The sequence below is a fragment of the Leptosomus discolor genome, chromosome 5 (assembly GCF_034619465.1).
Source record: "Leptosomus discolor isolate bLepDis1 chromosome 5, bLepDis1.hap2, whole genome shotgun sequence".
NCBI lineage: Eukaryota > Metazoa > Chordata > Aves > Leptosomiformes > Leptosomidae > Leptosomus > Leptosomus discolor.
The window spans coordinates 7,712,634-7,728,377 of record NC_141395.1 but is presented as its reverse complement, the minus strand read 5'-3'; the positions used below and the strand labels follow the sequence as shown (position 1 = coordinate 7,728,377).

Below are 15,744 nucleotides of genomic sequence, written 5' to 3'. Positions count from 1 at the left end.
TGATGTGCTTCCCATTCCAAGGGCCAGTTCAGGCCTCTGCAAATCTTGCTTCCCATGCTAACCAATAAGAAACAACCTAGTCACTGCTTTGTTGCCACCTTGAGACTGTCTTCTCAATGACTGTGCCTCCTGTTGAGCCTACTGAGCAGAGATTACTTGGAGCATCTTTGTGTTCTGATTTCTGAGACGAGAACAGTATGTTTCACTAGGCGGGTTCAAAACAATGTAGCTTAGTGAAAAATGAATGCTTTGTCCCAAATACTGCATTTGACACCTGGTGGTCCTATTTACAGTCTGCCATCATCCCTTGATCTCAGATCTTATCTGTGTATTCATAACATGAATACAGCTGTACTTATTGGAGTGTCTCATATGTGAGTTGCTGTGTTTTTTTATTTTCAGGGACAGAATGATGCTGCTGAAATTAGAACAGGAAATTTTAGATTTCATTGGTAATAATGAGTAAGTACTCTACTCTTATAGGAAAAAAGAATTCAAGAATGTTCCTGTTTGTTTAATAAAGCTACTGTTCCTTTCTTCCAGACTTCCAAGAAAAAAGTTTCCCCCAATGACATCTTACCATAGAATGCTGTTGCACAGGGTAGCTGCTTACTTTGGATTAGAGCACAACGTGGACCAGAGTGGGAAGTCAGTCATAGTAAATAAAACTAGCAATACAAGAATGTAAGTGTGAAAGTCTTGAAAAAACTTTTTTTATGCATAGATAAAAGAGCTGGGATGTATTATGCAATGCTGCTGCATCTGTACAGTGGGGCTCTGTCTACTCATTGGGAGCCATGCATCAAGGAGAGGTAGTTGCAAGATCTTTACTGTTCATGTTCCAGTGCTGTGTAATAATGTGGTCTGTTTCATGTTGCAACTTTTTTTGGGGGGGAAAAAAAGATGTTATCTGTAAACTAAGAATTCTTGTTGCTTTTCTCACAGAGATGCATTGCTAACTTCTTTCCATGAAATATGATTTTGTATCAACTGTTTATCTCTTTAAAGATTTACACCAGTAAAGGGCTGGTTCTGCTTTCCAAAAGAATCAAAGAATGTACTTTGTACACTTAACTTAGAACAGGGTCACTTCTAGTTTGGTGAAGGGAGGGGACAAGACTTGCACAACTTTGTCTTTTGTACTCTAAAAATCCGCTAGGAAAATTTGGGCATTGTAGTCTTTTTTTGCAATAATGTTGCTTACAGATCTCACGTGGCCTTACAAACTAAACATAGCAGGGAAGACAGACATCTCATCAGTGGAAGCGTCACCCAGGTTAACGAGGCACAGCATGCTACTCTATACTGTGAGGGCTGGGGAGACTTTGGAGAAACCACTAGGCAAATCCATATTACAAAAAAAGTAGCATTGAGGCCACAGCAACTCCAAAACCCGTGCGTAGCTGATGTTTTCTTTCAAAGGACCCAGCTGTTCTCTCTGTCCTCTGCACTTGCTCTGTCTCCTCATTCGCGCTCAGAAAGACAAAAGGACTCATGTGTTGGTATATTTATACCACCTAGTTTCTAGTTTAACTTAAAGCGTTTGCCTGACACCATGTTATGTTGGTGTGTTTTATTTGTTTGGGTTTTTTTTAAGTACTCTATGATTTGAACATGAAAATAGGAGTTTACAGTGCCTGCATCCTAATCTCAGTCTCTATCTACACTCTCCATAGCTTTGGGAGAAAAAAGTCTAATTATCCACCCTAACCTTAGGGTCAATAGAACCAAAATAATATGCCACACTGAAATTTCACTGCAGTAAACAGTTTCCTCCTCAAAAGTTTCTGGAAAAATACATAGAGCCTAAATATATGTTAAGTAACTTACATATTCATGTATGTGTGTTTGCTTTGGCTATACATTCTCCATCTAAATTGACTTATAAAGCCACACATTTCCAAGTCTGTTGGCTTTGCATCTACCAGCTTCTCTAGACTGAAGCTTCAGTGTAGCACTTCGAGTGTGGAGTAAGAACTATTAAAAGATGATTTCTTCGTTTTTATGCTGCCCTTTTTTTTTTTTTTTTTTTTTTTTTTTTCCCCTAGTCCGAATTGAAGTAGTTTATGGCCTCTGGAAGCCCCCTGTAGGTGTAGTTACTAATTAGCAGGCATTTCATCTAACCTGCAGACATTAAGATTCTTAATGTTTTCAGTATTCTTATTTTAAATCACTTTGGATATAAAATAAGAATTTAGAAAGAAAACCTTGGAGATCTGCTCCATGTTGAATAAAACCAAACTTACCTTTTCCTCATAGGCAGATTCCCGGCTCCATCGCCGATCAGTGATGTTACTGACATCAACAACCCAGTGCATACTGGGACGTCTCAGTGGAGTGGGAAGTTGGTGATTGCAGGGCAGTAAATTCAGGGACCTTTAAAAGAAAGAGGTAAGACAGTCTAAAGGTTCTCTGAAATGCCTGCTAATTATGTTTGGGCATCCAGTAACGAAGAGTTAGGCCTGGCTGTTGTATAGAAAAAGATCTCCTGACTCTATACAGTTGTCCTGGGTAATGAATAAAGAAACAGAAATAGAGGAGAGTGTACATATGTTTTGTCTTTGATTAGACAAATATTTCCTGGTTGTCTGAGAACTTCCTACATTAGCAGTAGTTTTATTGTCTAGGTACTTGATATCTATTTTTAATAACGAGAGTTTACAAAATATCTCGTTTTCTTTCACAAAGTAGATAAAATACCAAAACTATATATATAATCTGTTGCTTCATCCTCTCACTGTAACCTTGTGACACTCTTGCTTGCCTGCGTTGTACTGTTCTTCTCTTGCTTATTTCTACTTAATTTTGTTTTAGGAGTTGTAAGTTTCAATGCTTTCTCCTCTATCTTCTTATCTTCTGTTTTCCCTTGAAATGAATTCTGAGGTATTACAGCTCTAGCAGAAAGCACCTCTCTTCACTTCCATGCATGCCCAATATCCATTGCATGGCACCAGTCTGGATTCAAGAGCACTTGTGATTCCCCAAGGGCATGTGGTTTGCTTGCCACCTTAATTGGAAATTGAAGCAAAAGCTTTGAAGGAGGAAGAGATTTTAAAAGCAGGTTTGTTATGCAGGACTTGTCAGGGGTACACATCATCTTGTGGTTTTGGTACCTCTTCCATTGCCAGGACAACCAAAATCTGTCACTTCAGTTAGAATATTAAGTATATTTAACGTCAATCTTGAGTATATTTCAGTTTGTTCCACTGTGGATCCTATAGGATATGCTTGCAAAACCATAAATCTTCTCTTTCTAACAACTTTTCACAGACCTGACCAAAAGTTTTGTGAGCATATAAAGGATGAGAAGAGTGATGATTTCCAGAAGCGGTACATCCTTAAGAGAGATAACTCTAGTTTAGACAAAGATGACAACCAGGTAAAATACATGTGGATTATTTCCTTCCACCTGCTGTATTTGACTGTGTATTTATACTATTTTCCTGTAGAAGTTGACACTGTATCACTTAATTTAGATGAGAATACGATTAAAAGATGACAGAAGAAGTAAATCCATAGAAGAACGTGAAGAAGAATATCAGAGAGCTAGAGAAAGAATATTTGCACAAGATGTATGTATCGAAGAAAATCTTACGGTGTTTTGTATGAATACTTCACACACATACAGGCACATGTGGTTTTTGTTAAAAGATACTTCTTTCCAGGAAATTTTCTGATCCTGAAGGGAACTGAGCAGATAAGACTCGTTAGTGTGGCCTGAGTGAGTTAAATGATATTGAAGTTACCTGGAAGTCTTCTGTTTTCTCTAATCACTACTGTATCAAACTCAAGCAGCCTTCAGGAATTACTTTGATGCATTACCTATTTCAATGCATTATTTTACCCCTTACTGAAATTTAAGTTATGAAGTTTTGGTACTGCAGTCATTTCAGCCATTGCTCAGAGCAGTAATTGTATTTGAAATTAAAAAAAAAACCAAAACCCACCCCAAAACAAAACCCCACAAACAAAACAAAACAAAAAAACAAAACAAAAATTATGTTTCTTCTCATTTGTGTCTATATGAAACACATCTTGCGACTGGTCACAGTAAAGTGATTTGAATTCCCATACGTGAAATTGCAGTCAGAAATCTGGTCTCTCTTGATTGGAGTTACCAACATTGTAGACTGTAATTCAATCACAAGTAGCGAGTGTATTTAATTATATCGAGTGAAACGGAACAGATATGTCTTCAAAAATATGTGTTACTTCTAAATAATCCAATTATTCTGACATTTGTCTGTAGCTCTTGCACATCCAAAACCAGATTCTTGATCTGAAGAAAAGTGATGAGCTCTGAGAAGCTACTTTGCTATATCCAAATATTTCCCAAAAGCCTTTCTTTTTCTTCCTCTTTGTTCACCTTCGTTACAAGTAAAGAGAGCAAAATTTTGGATATAAAATTACCTTTTCCTTTTGCATACTCATTTACCATGTATTGCACCCTTAGAAGCCTCGTACCAAATGTTAGAAGTCACAGTCAAGGACAACGTAATTGAGGTTAATAATAGCCTTTTTGATTGTATATTCTGTCTGCTTTTTAGCATAAGTGTACTTGTACCCAAAGAATTCAGTACAGTTATTGCAGTAGCCAGCGTCGCCGTCTACTTCGCACTCCCCAGCAGAAGACGAGGCAGCTCAGGTGGTGGTTACAGCAGGTGGGAGTTACGTGAGGCAGCGAAGGCCCAAGGGAAGAATTCTAACTTCAGAAAAACACTGATAGAAACAAAATGGTCAGCATTGTAACTATTCTAATGCTCGCTTTTATTTCCTGCAGATGGGCCTTTTCATATTGTCTTTTTTTTTCCCCGTAACATGGAAATTGTCTACCAAAGAAGTTAAGTTTTCAGGCAGCTTAGTATAAAATGGATGCTGTAAAAGTCTGTGTAATACAAAAGCCTCCAAATTGCAGCATGTTTTGTTACTGTGCTGTAGTAGAGGTTCTAGATGCCATTCATATTAATTCATATTAATTTCTACACTTCTTTGCCCCTCAGTCCCTGTGTTCCCAAGAGAATTATTTCACTGATAAAAGGTAAGAAAATTTGCAGTTTAATTCTGTTTTATTTTCCTATTTTCTTAATAAATATTAAGCTATCTTATTAAAATGTCAACAGAATCCAGGAGGAAGAAACTAATAGTACACAACAAAGACGACAGATACTTAGGTATTTGATGCTTTCTTTAAAAAAAAAAATAAAATCTCAAAGTATTCTGCATGCATTTCACCTTTTCTTTTCTTTCTTTCTTTTTTTTTTTTTTTCTTTTCCCTTATTTTGCAATTGATGCTTGTGCTAAAAGTTTAGTTTATAACTTACAGAATCAATAAGGAAGCGTCAGGGAGATCAGCCAACAGCCATCAGAGCAGTACTGAGAATGAGCTGAAGTATTGCGAACCCCGTCCCTGGAGCAGCACCGACTCTGATAGCTCCAGCCGCAACCTGAAGCCAGCTGTCACGAAAGCCAGCAGCTTCAGTGGGATATCAGTTCTGACAAGAGGAGATAGCTCTGGAAGCAGCAAAAGCACAGGCAGGCTGTCTAAGACAGGTATAACAACATCTGTACGAATACGTGGTTACGGAGTGGTGAGGTGCCTGGAGGTGTGATACGGGGCGTGCGGCGCAGGTGCGCGCCCCTGCAGAGGCCGCAGTCTCGTAGCTGCTCGGTGCCTGCAGCTCCCGCCGCGTCCGTGGGTGCTGCACGCATGGGTGGCTGCAGACGGAGCCCTGGGGTGCAGAACTGCCTTGGGGAGCTCCAAGTCAGGAAGCAGGATTCAGAAGTGCATTATAGATGGCTTTAAGCTAAATGCATTTCATCTCGTGCAAAGGGTTTGAAAGCATTTACCAGCATAAGTACTTTATGCAAAATAAAAATTTAAAGTTCAACTCTAGTTTCAGTGTGGCAAAGCTGCGCTGTGCAGTCTGGGGAACTGCTGCTGTCCTACTAGCTAGGAAAAAACAGCATTAAAGCCTGTGAAGTTGGTTATATTGTGTTATCTTTCAGTGCCATTGTTAAATTTAAATGAATATGGCTGAAAAGATTACTCGATGTTTAGATCACTGAAAAATCAGATCAGTGGAACAAAGCGTAATCTTAAGATTCAGAAATGTTGGGGGAAAATACTCGGTTTATAAGAGTCTGGGTTTCAAAGGTGTGTTGACTTGTAATTAATGTCGTAACAAAATCTCAGAGAAGATGGATATAAATCTTCTGCGGTTGAAAAATGAAATTTAGTAAATATTTGTATTGCAAATGCCAACGTAATATGATCCAATAGATAATCTTGGTTGTGCAGAATTTTGAGGCTTGTTTGTAATACGTGGGTGGGTTATGGATGCACTGCCTCAGAATTTTCAGTAGAACTGTAAAAAAGCAGAATATTGCTTGCTTGTATTATGCTTGGCTTTGACCTTATTTATAAAACTTGTTTCTAATGAAGTTCTGTTTAAATTTTTTGCTTTTCCTTAAACCACCACTACCTTATAGGTATATTGCCACACTGCTCTATCTTAATGCAGTAAAACAGTTACAAATTCTGTTTGTCCGTTGTATACTGGTATAAAAAAATACATTCCAAGGTACTTCGGCATATGCTGTAAAATTGTGCCATCATACTGAGTTACTTAATTTAGCAATGTAGTACTACTATTTGGCACAGCTTGAAAAGAAACTCCAACCTGACAATAGTGTATATATAAAATACGTTCTTGGAAATCTTTGTTTTCTAAATTGCAAGAACATAAACGGATTCGTAAGATTTTGCTGGAAACTTTATTTTGGCGTTCTGAGAATTAATATTCAAAGTCCAGAGTGCCTATCTTGGCGGTGGTTGCTTCACTGCCGTTACAGGTTGTGGTGATTTTGCATGTGTTGAGATTTGGGTTGGTTTGTTTTGATCAGGGATGTAATTGGCTTTAATTATGGTGGTTTCAGCCTGATTTCTCTACATAATCTAGAAGTGAATACAGCTGTAAACAAATCTAATCAAAGTGACTCTGGTCAGGTGAAGATTGTGTGGTGGAGCTGGGATATGCGATTTTTCACAGTTTACAATTAATAGCGTTGTATTTCACTTCACCTAGCAACAGAAAAAATGCTTCAAGCTGTACTGTCTTATCATACAGACAAGTAAAAGGGTTACAGTGAGCAATTTTTATGAAGGGGACTGCAAAGGAACTTCGAACAATAACTAAATTTCATCACAGCCCTTTTTGAGTCTTGCTTTCTCTTCTAGATTATATAGAGGCTGCTAATGAAGAGTTCTTAAACAACTACGTTCTGTTTCCAAGTACTGCAAGTATCATAGTAAAGACTTAATAAAAAGTGTGATGAACTGTATACCTAGAGACCTAGGTATGCAGCGATCTAGGAACGGTTCAGTCCTACTGACCTCTCCACGTTGGACTTTTGGAATATTGCTTTTAGCTGCATGCGTTGGCTTTCAGAAAGCTCAGGGTCTGATTCTCCACTGCCTTGCAATGTTTGTAGTCATTCATAGCTGTAAAGTGATTATTGCTTTCAATCAGCTATTTCACACTCCTTTCGAACTTTGAATTGTTGCATAAAACTAGGCTAAAGCTCCCATATTACCATAATGTTCTCCAGCTGTATTCTTGATTTCAGACTGAAAATTGTTGGAGTAGGAAAAATACAGTTTGGGTTTTTTTTTTTTTAGCATTCTGCGATTTATCCAGCCAGTGAGTCAGAGAAGATCTCTGACATCCCGTAGTAAAAAGAACGTGCCCGCTGCGTGCGCGCAGGCTGTGTCTGCAGAGATGTGAATTCCGCTGGGCCGTCGGGCCCTGCCTCCGCGTGACCCCGCCGCCTGCGAGAGCCGCAGGCTGCGTGCGCGTCGCGCTGGTGTTGCCGTCGCCACGTGTGCGGGCCTCGCTTTGCAGTGCGTGCCCAACGCGGGGATGAACTGCGCGTGAGCCGAGCCTTGGCGCACCTGCACGCGTGCAGGCACGCGTCTGCTGTGCAGAGAATCGGAGCTAGAGACCTCCGAGAGCTCACCGTACAGTGCAAAGCAGTGCTGAATGGACCCTTGGGTCGCAGAAGGGGTCGTGTGGTGGTGTTCCAGGGGAGCTGAAGGGGGAGTTGATTGAGGGCCGCTGTTTAATAATGTACTTAATGCTGAGCTTTAAGGGTAAGCGTTTGCAAGTATGTGTTTTGAGTATGATGTTTCTGTCTCTAGGTAAAAACAATTTCTCATTACTCCTTTCCTAGGTTCAGAGTCTTCTAGTAGTGTAGGGTCATCCACGGGTTCTCTTTCTCACACCCAGCAGCCTCTTCCAGTGCCAGCTCTAAGCCAGCCTTCTCATGGCACGCCTGCCGTCTATCCAACCGTCAGCAGTAGTAACTCTCTTTCCTTTGATGGTGGCATAAGCGGGCAAGTGGCACCTACTAGCACTAGCTTCTTTTTGCTTCCCTTGGAAGCGGCAGGCATACCGCCTGGCAGTGTTCTGATCAACCCTCAAACAGGTTGGTACACGCTTGTGGATGTTTTTGTTACAATTGAGAACTTGGGGAAAAATGCGCGCGTGTTTACTTAAGACTGAATGTCAGTATTGTCCTTTCTTTTTCTCTTTGTTTTCTTTTCTGTGGTTGTGTTTGTTCAGTGCACTTAATTTAAAAAGAAAGCATGATTCTAGGATCAAAGGAATGAGTAAACTCACTTGATTTTTACTAGAGTTTTAACTTACATGTAAAAGTTTAATGAGTGACTTGCACAAAATATGAAAATCCTGTGATTTATTAACCGGAATGCAGAATAACTTAAATTAATTGTTTCGGCTTTTTTCGGGAGAGGGAAAAGTCTTTCCTAGTGCTACTATAAAACAGTTTCAGTGAGGCGAGAGAGCCTGTAGAAGTATTCATACTGACTTGAAAGAATTTATCATCCTTCATCTTGTTTGTCACATCATATTCTTGGGTTTCTCTGCTCATGACACTGACTTAATACTAAGTGGAAGAGGTAAGCATGAGATCACATGCTGTTCCTAAACTTCTGTTTGTCAGTTTAAAACAGGATTAATCAATGTTGGCGTAATTGGCCAATACTGGTATTTTTAGTAAGTAGTAGGAAATTGATACTTCATAATGTAGATATGATGAGATGTTTAACTACGGGTCTGGATTAAATGACTAGTCAGCATTCTCTGGGCAAACTTCTACTTTATTGTAGAAGTTAGGAAATCCTGAAAATTTTAGTTTTAGTTTACCTTTTTATGTAACACAATGTAGTCTTTGGAAAGTTATTGTATTTTTAGTTTAAAGATTTCCTTGTAGAAAGTAAAATACTTCAGGATATATTTCCCATTATTCTAAAGTAGATGGACTTTATTATGTTTGAATATAACTGCATGTGATGTTTTAAACTAAATTTTTCTCACTGGAGTTGTTAAAATAATCAGTTACTAAATTATTTCTCTTCTATGTCTAAAAGGCTTAACATGGAAATACATGAATTTCTCTTTTTCTTTAATATAAATCAATTGCTGTTACATACAAAATTTGAGTTTTTTTTTAATTAATGATTTTGCACATCGATATGCTGCCTGAGGTTTCTCTTAAAAGCCTTACTGTATAAATGAATAGTTTAAGCCAGCCTTGCTAAAAAGCTGGTTACAGGTGACTAGCTGTAGCATCTAAGTTTCATAGACAGCCACTGAATTTGGAGGAGGGTCCATCTGCCATCTTGGATATAGGTTCTGGGCAACAGCACTATTGACTTCGTTTTTCTGGTTCTACTGTGATAGTCGTGCCTCTTATACAAGGGTGTTCCATCGTGTGTGCTGATTGTCTGAAGACAACTACAATGATCAGTGAACAAGTTTTGCTAGAACAATAAGTGGATTTCGTGTTTGTGTGCACTGGAGTACTTCGTACTCTACGTTAACTATGAAGGATGTTGGCTGTCACTTTTCATGTTATGAGTTTATGCTCAAAATCTTTAGTTACTGTACAGCAAAACAGATATTGCAGACACTGAAACGATACCTTCAGCTTGAAGGTACTTTCATGTAAACAGGGTACAGTTTTGTCACTTAAATAGCGGGTTTTGAGTCATCTTCATTTCAGTTATGTGCTTGCCGATATTTTCCATGCGATTAGCTTCACTGTCTTCCTCCTGTATTGTTGGACATGTTCCCTGTTGCATTGATGGGACTTCCACGCAGCAGCAGGGAGGGGCAGAGAAACAAATGGGATTGTGAAAGTTTTTCATCTGAGAGCATCTTGTGCTTGCACGCCCCTCAGAAAAGGCAGCAGAGACTTGACTCTGATGTTCATTAAAATTAGCTTGACTTTCAAATTGTGATTCTTCCTACATTTTATCCATTTTTTTAATGTATTTTAACCAGTCATTAATAGTCTTTCATAACAGAATGTTATGTTAAAGTCTAATGAGTGTCTAATGGAAGCTAAAGTGCACTTCCAGAACAAGGAACATCTTGGTTCAGATAAAGTTTCAACTTGCAGTGTACGCGAATCATCGTACTCTAATTGTTCATCTGGCTTTATTGTTCCAAATGACAGTCAGAGTTCAAAAAACATAGATTAGTTTCTCAGCATTTCTGACAGAGGATCTTGTGACCTTAGATCAACAGGGTCATTCTTCTCAGCAGTTGAAGACAGTAATCGGGAAAGGACAGTTCTTATTCAGCAACTACAGGAAACAAGTTAAGCTTCTGTGATTACCAGAAAGTGGTAGAAAAAATAAGAAAATCTGACTCCCTATTTATGTTCAAGAATGTTCCCAGTTCTTGAGCATTAAAGAGGAACCCATTAAGCTAAATTGAATGTCGCTTGATCACTTGCAGTCCAGCTGCATAATACGTAGCTTACTTTTGCAAGTCTGCTCATGCTTCCTCTCTGTCTCTCGCATTAATTGCCGCCTCGGTGACTTTTCCACTTCTGCGTTGGCCAGTTGCATTTAAATATGGTGGGACAAAGAAGTCTGAAGGAGCGTTAGTCTGCTTTGACAGAGCCTGGCTAGGGTGCAAAGGCTTTAGTCTCAGTTTGTACCTTTCTGGAAAATCTCAGACAAGAAAATACTTCTATCAGAGGAGAGAAGAATGTACATCAGTATTTGCACCTTAAGCATCAAAATAAGCCAGTGCAAGACAGGGGTCATTAAGCAGCTAGACACAGGTCCTTGCGAAGTCATTTGTTGTTCCTGTGATTTGTTTTGTTTTGGTTTTTTTTATCCTCCAACCCAGGCATCCAAATAAATCACTGTTTGTTTATCATTTACTTTTAAGTAGTTTATTTTTTAACTTTTTCATTAGTCCACTGCTATAATATTCAGGTTGCAAATTATTAAATAGGAGAATAATACTACATTGTTTCATTTGAAAGCTAAAAGCCAATTCATCTATGAATAGGGGAAGAGAGTCCTTTAACAGTAATCTCATTACTAATTATGGGAAGATCATTCCAGCTACTGCTTTATATATATATATTTTTTTTTTTAATTAGCCTTTAAGCTTTCCGGTGTTCTGACTGGTGTTCTGAGTGATTAAAGGAAATTCGTTTAATTGCCTTTTAAAAGGTCCTTAAAATAGTATTTTTAGTAGAGTTTTCCTTTACTACTCCTGCCATTTCAATCCACTTTGTTAAGAATGAGTTTTCAAGACAAGCAAGATACAGCAAATCCTTATCTCTGTTCACTAAGTAAAGACTGGAGTATCCCTGTTTACCTTCAATGTTTTGGTTTTTAACTGCATGTAGTTTGTCAAATGAGGCCTGTTTAGTCATTGCTATTATAAATGTACTTGTGGGGATTTGGCATAAATCTGTCACACAAAACAGTATGACTTCACTTATTTTCAAATGTTATTATTTCACTCATTTTTGCCTACTGTAAATACACTTGTCTTCATTTTCTTTAAACTTAGATGATGCAGCTGCCTGTCATTCGGTTGTGTTTGTTCTCTTTCCCCTCCTCAGGTCAGCCATTCCTTAATCCAGATGGCACTCCAGTTGTGTACAATCCTCCTATGCCTCAGCAACCTGTTAGGACCCAAGTGCCTGGACCTCCGCAACAGCCACCTCTTCCCGCCCCGCCTCCGCAGCAGCCAGCAGCTAATCACATCCTCTCACAGGTGCACATGTCAAACACGATGCTGGTAGCGATGACGGATTCTGTCCTGTTGCTGTGCGATGACGAGGATCAGTAGGTTTGGTCTGTGAAGCGTAGGTTAAGAAGTAATCGCTACGCGGGTATGGGTAACAGGACTTTTCCACCCCTCCCAGTCTTCAGAACTGTTAGTTCTGCGAATAATTGAACGTGGTAGGCAGCCTGTTCTTAAAAATACAGAAGATATTTTAGTACGAAAACGTTGTGGTACCAAGATCATGCCAAGCGTGGATTGCTCTGGAAGAGGCCCTGCCTTGTCCTTAGCCGCCCTGCGTGGTTGCCCCTGGCATTAACAGTAAAACAGGCAGCGGACTGGGAAGAGCGTTAACCCACCTGAAATCCTTGTCTCCTGGTCTTGAGGTTATTTTTCAGGCAGGTGCCTCCTTAGGCTGTACTGCACAAGCGGTACTCGTGGCACCGAGGAGGTAGCTTAGGACTGGTGGGGTGTGGACGCCTCTAGTAGCACTGTGGCTTATTCTGCTCAGAAAACTGCACGCTGAAGTACAGGATATGTTTTATCCTCACCTTGTGCAAGAGGAATTTAGTAAAATAGGCCGGAGTAAAGGTGACCTCAGCCCTTGAAGAAGAATAAAAATGAAAAGAGTGTGTATGGGCAGGAGAAGGGAGGCTTCTACCTCTTTTCACAGCAGCTATTTTGGGCACCAAGCAACTGGCTATTGTCCCTGTGATATTTTCAAAAAAACTCTCAAGTTTTATCAGAAAGTTACTTACAGAACTTCACCTAAAGTTCACTTTTCCTGCTTAAATCTTCCACTGAAGATACCTGTGTATGCCACAGCAGAGATGGTCTGTTTTGAAAAAGGCGCATTTGTTCGCATTCTCCATATCTAGTTTACAGAAGCGTGTATGTGGTATTCGCAGTTTTCTTCACAAATTCTTTAGTGCTTCTATGATGCCTTCTCAATGGATGCTGGAGTTGGACCTGCCCGACACATTATCAGCAATGATTCCTCTCTGATGATCAAATAACCACAATCTAGAGAAAATATTTTAGTACTGTTGAATAAGTGAAAATCATATGTTTTAATCTGTGATTAGTAGTAAATTCATTGTCTTTAGATGCTTTAAAACAACTTCCATTTAGAAGGCATATGTAGTTTTTATTTTATAATTTCAAAAAAATCTCTCTAAAAGAAACAGTAAATGTTGAAGAGAAGCAATTTGATAACTTATAGCTAATGTATAATTTCTGCTGGGAGACTGATGTTGAAAATTACTTCTGTTTGAATTCAATGCAGTCTTGAGCTTAAAAAAAAGTACCTGTTTTCTTTCTGGTAATGGAGCGTAGTTGCTTTTCTGGAGCGTAGTTGCTTTTTTCTATTACGAAAGACTTTGACTTTGGTTTCACTTCTCTTACTCTGGTGTTAACCATGTTTATAAACCTGTTGTTTCTTCAGCCTATGCGGCCTCTGCAGCCTTCTTCCCAGCCTGTTCAGTACTCTGCAGTCTCTTATCCACCCCCGCTCCTGCCAGTCTCCTCTACACAGCAATATTCTGTGGTATTACATCTTCTGTTCATCTCCTCTCTGCCTGGGTTAATCTTTAGTGGATGCTGACCTTTGCTTGGTTGTTTAAGTGGTGTGCGATTCCCGTGTAACAACTGGCTAGCTCTTCAATCGCAGTGGAATATTACCTGAGTGGGGGAAAACAGTTCCTGAGATTTTTATGTGTTTATTTCAAGTTCAGCAGAAATGTTACGGCTATATTTATATATCTTGATATTTATATATTATTTCTCTTTATAAAGGAACAGCTTTTCAATGCTATTGTTTTGTTAGCCAGTCAGCACCTTTTTATGTCTCAGAATTAACTTCCTTTCTCGCTGCTTGTTTCTTTGTCTGCTCTTTCTTCTGCTGAACCCTAATACATTTTGGGGAATCAGCTGTTCTGGTTTTTTGAGGTTACATTTTCTAACCTCTTTGCCAGAACTTTTAACACTCCCACTTCGCTAATGTCCCTTGTTTAATAAATAGAAGCTAGAAATGAAGTATCGTAGTCTTACATGTTTAAAAAACACAACAAATATAACCAAAAACCCCCCCCATACATACAAATTGAAACTGAAACCCAGTGAAGGAGAAGAGTTATCCAAGGCAGAATCCCAAGTAGAGTCCAGGTCAAATACTGAGGCTTTCCAGCTCCCCGGACTGCTCTGATACTCTAATGAATAGACGTTTTGTTGGGTTTACACGGCAAGATTTTGGTAGCAAGGGGGCTGCAGGGGTGGATTCTGCAAGAAGAAACCAGGAGCTGGCCCCATGTCGGACAGACCGATTTCGGGCAGCTCCAAGACTGACCCTGCACTGCCCAAAGCTGAGGCAGTCATCGACGCTGGTGGCGTCTCTGTGACAACGTATTTGAGAAAGGGTAAAACCGCTGTGCAGCAGCTGTGAGGGAGAGGAGTGAGAAACAAGTACGCAGCCCCCAAGGTCAGAAGGAAGAAAGGGAGGAGGTGCTCCAGGTGCCGGAGCAGAGAGGCAGCCCGTGGAGGACCGTGGTGGGGCAGATACCCACCTGCAGTCCGTGGGGGATCCCACACCAGAGCAAGTGGAGATGCCCTGAAGCAAGCTGCAGCCCGTGGAGGGCAGGAGCAGGCGGCTGGCAGGAGCTGTGGCCCAGAGAGAGGAGCCCATGTAGGAGCAGGTTTTCTAGCAGGACCTATGACCCCGTGGGGGACCCACGCTGGCGCAGTCCGTTCCTGGGGGACTGCGCCCCTGGAAGGGACCCATGCTGGAGCGCTTTGTGAAGACCTGCGGCCCGTGGGAAGAGCCCACATTGAAGAGGTTCATGAAGGGCTGTATCCCATGGCGGGGACCCCATGCTGGAGCAGGGGAAGAGCGTGAGGAGGAAGGAGCAGCAGAGACAAAGTGCTAGGAACCAGTCACAACCCCCATTCCCCATCCCCCTGTGACACTCAGGGCAGGAGGTAGAAGAGTTGGGGGTGAAGCCGAGCCTAGGGAGAAGCAAGGGGGTTGGGGGAAGCTGGGTTTAGTTCTGTTTTTATTTTTTACTGTCTTGTTCTTTTATTAATTGGCAATAAATTAAATTCATCTTCCGCAAGGTGGGTCTGTGTTGCCTGTAATGGTAACTGTTGAGAGACCACCCTGTCCTTTCCTTGACCCATGAGCTTTTCATCTTGCTCTCTCCTGCTGTATTGCGAAGGATGGGGGAGTGATAGAGCGGCTTGGTGGGCAGCTAGGAGCCAGCCAAGGTTAACCCACCATGGTGTTACACAGTAGCTGTTTTAGTATCTATTCAGAGTTTTTGTTTTGTTATTACTTTCGACATTAATCAGAACATATTTTCTAATAATCGATGCAGATTTATCTAAATTTGCTTGCCTGCATATAATTAAAGGCATATTGTAACTGTTACTGCACTTCAGGTACGCAATTCTAAAAGGCATTGCACTTCATGGGGGGTGTTTGCTGTTAGTGACGTGGTTTCTCCTGTTGTTTTAGAGTTTGAACAGGTCTGCACTGCAGTCAGTATCACTTACCTCCTCAGGAAGGGAACGAGAATGGTTAATTAACCACTGTGAGACATACCACTGTAGGACAAACTGACCAGGCCAGAATTTA

The 15,744-nt window shown here is 40.4% G+C and overlaps 1 protein-coding gene across 5 annotated transcripts in view; it reads left to right on the top strand.

Moving 5' to 3' along the window:
* The window catches only part of R3HDM1 (R3H domain containing 1), a 52,812-nt gene that overhangs the window by 17,947 nt on the left and 19,121 nt on the right, over positions 1-15,744 (top strand). For 2 of the 5 annotated variants that reach the window (XM_086465612.1, XM_086465611.1), the window contains exons 6-15: positions 403-462; positions 544-684; positions 3,271-3,379; positions 3,477-3,572; positions 5,001-5,038; positions 5,121-5,171; positions 5,324-5,550; positions 8,230-8,484; positions 11,953-12,107; positions 13,561-13,662. In XM_086465612.1, coding sequence (XP_086321738.1) covers positions 403-462; positions 544-684; positions 3,271-3,379; positions 3,477-3,572; positions 5,001-5,038; positions 5,121-5,171; positions 5,324-5,550; positions 8,230-8,484; positions 11,953-12,107; positions 13,561-13,662 — 1,234 coding nt within the window. The remainder of the gene's footprint in view (positions 1-402; positions 463-543; positions 685-3,270; positions 3,380-3,476; positions 3,573-5,000; positions 5,039-5,120; positions 5,172-5,323; positions 5,551-8,229; positions 8,485-11,952; positions 12,108-13,560; positions 13,663-15,744) is intronic. The other 3 variants (XM_086465614.1, XM_086465613.1, XM_009951574.2) reach the window with 2 other exon arrangements.